This window comes from Benincasa hispida, chromosome 4 (assembly GCF_009727055.1).
Source record: "Benincasa hispida cultivar B227 chromosome 4, ASM972705v1, whole genome shotgun sequence".
Lineage (NCBI taxonomy): Eukaryota > Viridiplantae > Streptophyta > Magnoliopsida > Cucurbitales > Cucurbitaceae > Benincasa > Benincasa hispida.
The window spans coordinates 4421533-4429475 of NC_052352.1; the positions used below are offsets into that span (position 1 = coordinate 4421533).

General features: G+C 28.7%; 1 protein-coding gene across 1 annotated transcript; it reads right to left on the minus strand.

Moving 5' to 3' along the window:
• Nucleotides 1-3296: 3296 nt before the first annotated feature.
• Nucleotides 3297-4180, minus strand: LOC120076743. Its single transcript, XM_039030645.1, has 3 exons — nucleotides 4081-4180; nucleotides 3732-3984; nucleotides 3297-3599 (listed from the first exon to the last, which is right to left on the minus strand). Exons 1-3 carry the CDS (start codon nucleotides 4130-4132, stop codon nucleotides 3464-3466), a joined length of 441 nt encoding a protein of 146 aa, XP_038886573.1. The 5' UTR covers nucleotides 4133-4180; the 3' UTR covers nucleotides 3297-3463.
• Between the last annotated feature and the right edge of the window lie 3763 nt (nucleotides 4181-7943).

The following is a 7943-nucleotide window of genomic DNA, read 5'->3' on the forward strand; positions in this document are numbered from 1 at the left end:
AATTGGACTATAAACCAATTGTTCAATAAAGGATCGGTGGGGAGCAAGATGTATTTACATGGGTAAAACGGTAATCTTTTACATAGTTGTAAATACGAACGACCTGTGAAGAATCGACTTACTGATCATGGTTAAATCAAGTGGACAAAAATATATTTACAGTGAGGGGAGTGCAACCATTGAGCTATAGTGGTATATCTCGGTGGTTAACAAATATTGATTAATTCGAGTTAAAGAGTTTAGTCGATTAATCTCAAATCGTTGGAGTCCATGATCTCTAGGTCCATAAGATCCTTCTACTAGCTCGTAAAACATTACACCTTAGATTAGAATATTGAGCGAATTTGAAATGTTCAAATCTGAAATTAGGTTCCCGCGTTCTTACATGTTCCAATAAAGTGGGCAACATGTTGCTTCAGATTGTCCTTTCCATTGAATTTTTGGAACTTCGAGGGTCAGTACCTAGCAAGCAACCTCAAGTTTTCAATTCTCATAGTGTACGACTTGAAGTACATAAAAGAAGTCTGAGACGGGCCTCCATATTGAGCTCTGATGGAGATGATCATATCCTACAGTTGTTGGACTGACAATGAGGCAACAGAAGCTGATTGCTGCAGCATATTTTCCTGCAACACGGTCTTTTCTTTGTCAGCGGGAGTTTGCCTCGACTCAACGGTTTCATGAGCTTGCATCTATTCTCTTAAGGTAGTGATTTTGTGATCTCACTCCTCTACAGCTTTCATCAGGAAATTTATCTTTCTTTCCATCTATGTCACAGTTGCCTCGGCCATTACATCTGCCATCATGATAAACATACATTCAGATGTGATTCCCTCTTAGACTTGTTGGAGACAGAAGTAGAGTTGTCATACAAAGGATTTTTCTTGATGACAATCCTACCTTTAAGGGTCTCTGTCATCTGTTTCAAGATGTTATGTACAACGATGGGACCTTGCTCTTGCTCCTTCATAACCTCCTTTGAACGACTGCGGGTGATAAGTCCCGTGTAGAAGTCGCTTGAGCATTTACCTTTGATGCAACTTTCTTTGGTACCATTGATTTCTTTGAACGTTGAGAGAGAGATAAGAGGTAGAGATGTCACACTAGGCATGACAATTTGTTCGCAAGAGGTTTCCAGAGAAACTTATTTCGTGGAGTTGAACTTATGTTTGTATTGATTTGATGCGATGTGGTTCAAGTACTTGATCATTTGATTCTCTCTCGGTTGAATGTATATTGTTAACTTGAGGAAGCAGAGCCCATTGCGTTCTTGAAGTTTGAAGTCCTAGAAGAATCGTCGTATCTTCAGGGCTTGAGTTTCAAGGATTGATTTAGTCTTCAAGAGTCAAGGAGTCTTCTGATTATAGAAAAATCCCTCCAGACTCTCTAGAGTGTGGAATTATTGACCCTCCACAAATAAAGAGAACTCCTCTATTTATAGAGTTATGGGCTTGGGCTTGGATGATCCATGGACCTAGCCTTTAGGCCCAACTAATTGGACTTGGATCTTACTTGACATTTGGGACAAATTAAACTCATTTTTGGACTCAAGTGGACTTTAGCTCAAATAATAATATCAAATTGAACCAAATTATTTATTCAATCCAACGGTCATGATGAAAACATGGAAACTTGTCAATTTATGGCACATGTCAACTTTTAATTAATCTCAAATTTGAAGATTTATAATTTCTAGTTAATTTAGTAAACAACATAACAATTTATGATTAGTCCAAAATTTCTCATCCAATACCTACCATTAAAATTGATATCAAAATTGTTATATTTAACCCATATTGATTAAAGAAATGGTAAACAAATTACATTAAGTTTTTCTTTTAAAAAAATAATAATAAAAGCTAAAAATTCATTACAAATATAGAAAATAAGTAAATGATTATGTCCATTATAGATGATAAGTTAACATTAATTAGATAAATTAACAATCTATGACCATCGATTAATTCTTGGTATCTAGGATGTAGGATCCATGGTCAATTATATAAATCAATTACTAGAGCATGAAATACAATAATATGAGACTTTTTCTTCTTATTGTTTTGGAAAAACAGAAATATCATTAAGAGAAAGTATTGGAAAGAAGGCCCAACAGAAAAATCATAATCAACTTGAAAACAAGATAAAAGTCGATCAAAGATAATTTGACATGTATAACATAGAATGTCTTGAAAAATCACATCAGTGAATATGTGCACTACTAAAGATTATGTGTCGAAGAATATGCTAAAACGAAATCTGTTAATATAATTACATGATAATCTCAAAAATATCGATAATCCATGAGTTAGATAAGATCTAAATATCATAAATTACCGTACAGATAATATTGTTCATTCTTTTTTCAATATCTTAATCAATTAAATTTTTTGATAAAATGATCTGAATACAATTCTATTGAACCCCTATGCGTGTACTTTTCTTTTATTTTTACGATTATAAAGTTAAAAACGGCGATCAAAATTTAAAATGTTTATTTTTAGAACAAATTTTAAAACGGTATTAATTACTTATCCATCAACTTTTAAAATTATTAATCTTCTTGTCTCGTGAACTATGCTCCAATTTGGCCATAACCATACTATCATAAGATTGTTTTTGTAATAACTAATACACGGATATTATTAGGGAATTTTTAAAAATAAAAAAATAAGAAAAAAAATTATATACCGACACAAATAACAAAATTTAATTATTTTTTCATGATAAACCAAATGATAGAATACGATGTAACTAAATGATAGAATACGATCTATTATTATCTAGGGATAAACACTAATAATCCTATGAGTATCTATCTATAATAGACAATCAATTTTGTTGTTCTTAATTGTTAGTATTTTTTTTTTTTTTTTTTTTACTTTTAAATAGTTTATGATACATGAAGTAGATATTGTTATTAAAAATTCTATTAATTATGATAGATATTATTATCTTATAGACATTGATAGAAATCTAGAAATCGATACAAATCTATTAATAGATGATAGAAATCTATTATTGATGAAAACTTATATAAATTTATAAGAAATAGAAGTTAATAAAAGTTATCATTTTTTAAATAGTTCAACATATATTTTTTTATTATATTATTATTATTATTATTATTATTATTATTATTATTATTTTGCTTCTGTGATAATTTCTCAATATCATTCTTAAAATGCAATAAGTAATAAATTGTTCCTAAAAAGTTTTATTTCAAAAGAGTGCGCCAATTATCCGTTAATGTGGAAGAAAAGAAAAAAACAGAGAGAAGAGTGATATACTACCAAATATTAACGTAAATTAGAGTTTCAAATCCCAAATTACAAACCAAACAGAACAGAAATCTTACAATAAGTATATAAATATAATACATATTTATAGTATATTAATTTTACATAAAATTATTAATATTCTTATCTTAACTTCTCTTTTTTCTTCCAACACAGTTCCAGCGTAACTAACTACCGACTCCATTACTGTGATTCAACTTACACGAGGCCACGTCGGCGACGCCGTACAACGACGCGTAACCTTTTGTAGCGCCGTCGAGGACTGGCGGTTCGTTCAGAAACGCCGAATTACTCCTTGTCCACCTGCACAAAAACAGAGAATTAAATTAAACAACTGCACACATGATCTCTGCTAGTTCATTGTTTTCGTCAATATAAATTTCAAGCACCAAGATCCGCGATCAAGTAGTTAATCCATACGCGATTTCAGTTTACCAGCCTATTTTCTTCAATTTCTCTAGGTTTTCCCTCTCCAAATCGTTCTCTGCAAATTCTGCTTCCGCCGAAACGTCCTTCGCGGGCGGAAACGAACTCGATCTTTTGTAGTCTATTCCGACTGTTTCGCGATCAATATAACGGTCCACCGGCATAGAAATCGCTCTGAGATGTTCTTCCTCAGATTTCTTCTTCGATTTCCAGTAAGCTTCGATTTCGTCCTTCGTAAGCGACCGATTTCTCTTGAACTTGACTGAAGTTTCGAAGTTATTAAATACGAAACAGTACATAATGTGATGAATAATTCGCAAATCGAGGAGAAAATAAGAACAAAATTCACTTCGATTACCTGATTTAGGATCAAGAACGGGAGAGTTCCATCCGCTCATTAGAGAACCCATTTCTCTGCTACTGAAGTTGTAGGTTCACAGAAAAGGAACGAAAGAAGGCTTTTACATGAAGTTCTTTTTCAAGGATTAGGCCTTTTATATAGTCTTACAAAATGCGTGCTTCGTATGGGCCTGTGGGGCCTTGATTTATTTATTTTTTTAGATAAATATTTTATTGTTTTAATTTGTTCTTATCTTAAATGTTTATTCATTATATTTTATTGAAGTGAAGTTAATGTCGGTCCTGTGTCAAATTAATCCAAAAAACTGAAGAGAATAAGTTAAAATGATTATATATATATATATATATATATTTTATGGGAGTGAAAGTTGGTTTGTGCAATTTTTTTTTTTTCTAAATGACAAAATTGTTTAAAATTTTTTTAAATATAATAAAATATCATAAATATCATCCGATATATATCAATTATTAGTGATAGAATTTAATAAATATCTATTAATATTTATTTGTATATAGATAATAATATTTTACTCTATATATATAAAAAGAATGATTTTCAAACGCAAAATTTATTTTTTATTTCTCACTACTGTTAAAGATATTTTATTATACCACCTCTCAAGTCAAATTCTAATTCTAATTCTAAACAAAAATTAAAGGAGGAAAGTTGTTGACAGTGGTAAGAAATGTTTGAAGCAATAGAACTATGTTCTGTTAGATTAAATTTCAAATGGAATTGAGTTATTATCAATTGATTAAGAAAAATTAGACAATAGCTTAAATAAGATATCAAAAGGTTAAAGAAAAGAAAAAAAAAGTGAAAGTTTAAAATCAAAATAAAATTAAGCTAAACCTAAAAATTGGAGGGGAAAAGCATAGTAAAGTATAGTAAAAGAAAGTTTAATTATCATTATTATTATTACAATAGAAAAATATATTGATTTTGGTGGGGTTGGAAAGCTCAAAGCATCCTTGGAATTAATTAATGGCCCACGCCACAAAGTGAGAGATTTCATTATGGCAGTAATTTAATACAAAGTAATGATTTTATTTTAAGTTTAAATATATAAAAATATATAATTTTTAACGTTCACAAACTATTAGTTAAAATAAATATAATTCAATTGATATGTAGATATATTAATATTAAAAAATCTGTACTTTGAATTTAGTTTTATTAGTTTGAATTTTTATTATGTTAAAAAAAAAATCTACATTTGTATTTATACTTAAATTATGACAATAATTAAGTACAACTTTGATTGTACCAAATTTTATATATATATATATATCTCTAATCATACAAACATGAAAAAAAATTTCACGTTAAACAATAGTGTGAAGTTCACACAACCGAAAAAAAAATATGAAACTTTCATGGAGCTAACTACTATTGATATGTGATGAAAATACTTGTTATATCAATTTGGGCATATAGTAATGAAAAGTATGTATGGACATAGAATTTTGACTCCGATGAAAATGGGTGAGTCAAGTAAATAACTGTCCTTTAAATGACGTACACAAATAAGTGGATGTATTAGTGTGCTAATCAACTCATTATCCCTTTAAATGCACTTATAAAGTCCAACCATAATTTTCACATATAATGATCTCTACTCCATTTTTTTAAATTTTATTGATTAATTTGAGCTTTATTATTTTCATTAATATATTGAAATAAGAATATCTTAAAAGAAAAATACTCTTGATCAATATGTGTTACATCTATTTTTGTCCAGCTCACACAACTATTCACTTGTAATTTGTAATATGGTAAACTCTTCCTTCATTTTTATTTTAAATTTTTTAATAAGAATTCAAATAAGTGTAAAAGTATGTTTATAACTAAAATTTTAAGGTTTAAATCTTATTTTGGTTCATGAACTTTGAATCTTGTTATATTTTGGTCCATAAACGTTAATAAACAATTGATTTATTCTTTGAACTTTTATACAGTGTTTATTTTGGTCTATATTATTAAGATTTTGTTAACTATTTGATGAAATTACGTATAGTATATGTTGAGCAAAATGAATGTGAAGTAAAGTGCCAACAATCAACACGCTAAAATACTTAACGACCAAAATATTGAATGCAAAATGAATTTTGAGTTCTCCTATAGAAAATTATTTTACCATCTAATTCAAAATTAAATCTTTAAATTTTTTAACCTGACTTAACTTATTTGATATTCTAATCATTTAAAAATATAAGTCATCTCATCATTTTGATTAAAAGTTAATAAAATCTTAATAGTATAGATTAAAATAAATTTTTTTTAAGAATTTGAGAATTAAAATAGACGTTCTAAAAGTTTAGATGAAAATAGAACAAATTTCAAGTTTCATGTACTATTTTAAATCAAAATTTAAATATAAAAGTAAATTGTACGGCGATAAATTCGTGGGTTTTTTTGTCGCGATTTAGTACGTGTGGATAAAATGGGTTTGGGTGTAAGAGAGTGCCACGTGTACAGTGGTAGGTCCCGCCTGAGATTGATGATGCGGCGGACATGATTAGGTGGCGTGAGATTCTGTTTTGTTGCGCATTAAACTTACGGCGCGCTGATGCCTTTTATTACTTTCCCATTCTTGCCAGCCTGTCACCTTCCAAGCCCAAGAGACAACGTAGGAAATGAGTGACGGAAAATAGGATATATTATTAAAGTTTATATTATAAGTTTAGTTTCTTAATTTTTAAGTATTTTTAATTAATTCTTAATTTATAAGACTTAATTAACCTATCAACTTTTTACATGCTTGGATAGATGCGGAGAAAACATGTATTTTTAAAAAAATCATTTTTATTTAAAAGACAATTGCTAAAATATTTGTAGATATATTATAATATAATGAAATTATAAATATGACAAAAATTTAAATAGTCTATCAGTGATAAACTATATTGTTGATAAAAGTCTATTAGTGATAGATTATATCCATGGTAAAGAGTCTATCATCAATAGAAGTTTATCACTAATAGATTGTACTATAAACTTTGCTATATTTATAATTTTTTAAAAATGATGTTATATACTTAGTTATTATCCCTAAGAATAATACCAATTCCAATTATCCATTCTTTAAATAGTTTAATATCCATATATTTGGCTACAATTCATCAAAAGTGTTTTTATATACAAGTTATTTGGTTTGTTATATACTAAAAATATTTTTATTAATGGCAAATTATTATAAAGGATAACAATTAAATAATATGAATTCATAATTTTAAAACACTTTCATTGGTTGAGTTTCTCTCTCTCTTTTCCACATATGATCAATCTAATTGGTCAATAGAATTAGTTGTTAGGAGTTCGTTATTGGAATTAATCAACGGATTTAGTTGATAGAGTTGATTGCAAGAGGAAATTGTTGGAATTGATTATTGGAGGTGGTCGTCAAAGTTTATCATTATTTTTTTAAAATTTATTTTTTTCAAAGATATACATTTGATAAGTTAAACGAAACACGCTTAGAGTCATAATTTATTTATATAAAACAAATAAATTAACATTTGAAATAAGTAAAATATAATAAATGAAAAGATCACATTAACCAATTCAGAGGATAAAATACACCAATTAAAGTCGATGAGTTTGATCCCAACTCAAATTCTACTATTCCCACCCATGAAAGTTCTCAACAGGCACATAAGGCTTGAAAACGACAATGTTGCTAAATAGCCGTTCAAATATCTCCACCCACTACCCATGTTGGCGAATGAGGGCTGTTTAATATTCACTTAGGCATGCATGGCATTATGACACACACCAAATTCGTTGCTACCCCAATATATAAGGAAAGAAAAAATCTTTCATATTATACATTATCTATCTTCCAACATTTCCAATTTCCA

Excerpts from the sequence above, each read along its gene's own strand:
- LOC120076743 (XM_039030645.1), bottom strand. The coding sequence starts at position 4,132 with ATGGGTTCTCTAATGAGCGGATGGAACTCTCCCGTTCTTGATCCTAAA. Across the intron at positions 3,985-4,080 it reads CGTTCTTGATCCTAAATCAG|TCAAGTTCAAGAGAAATCGG; the intron begins GTAATCGAAGTG and ends TCGAAACTTCAG. Across the intron at positions 3,600-3,731 it reads AAATTGAAGAAAATAGGCTG|GTGGACAAGGAGTAATTCGG; the intron begins GTAAACTGAAAT and ends GTTTTTGTGCAG.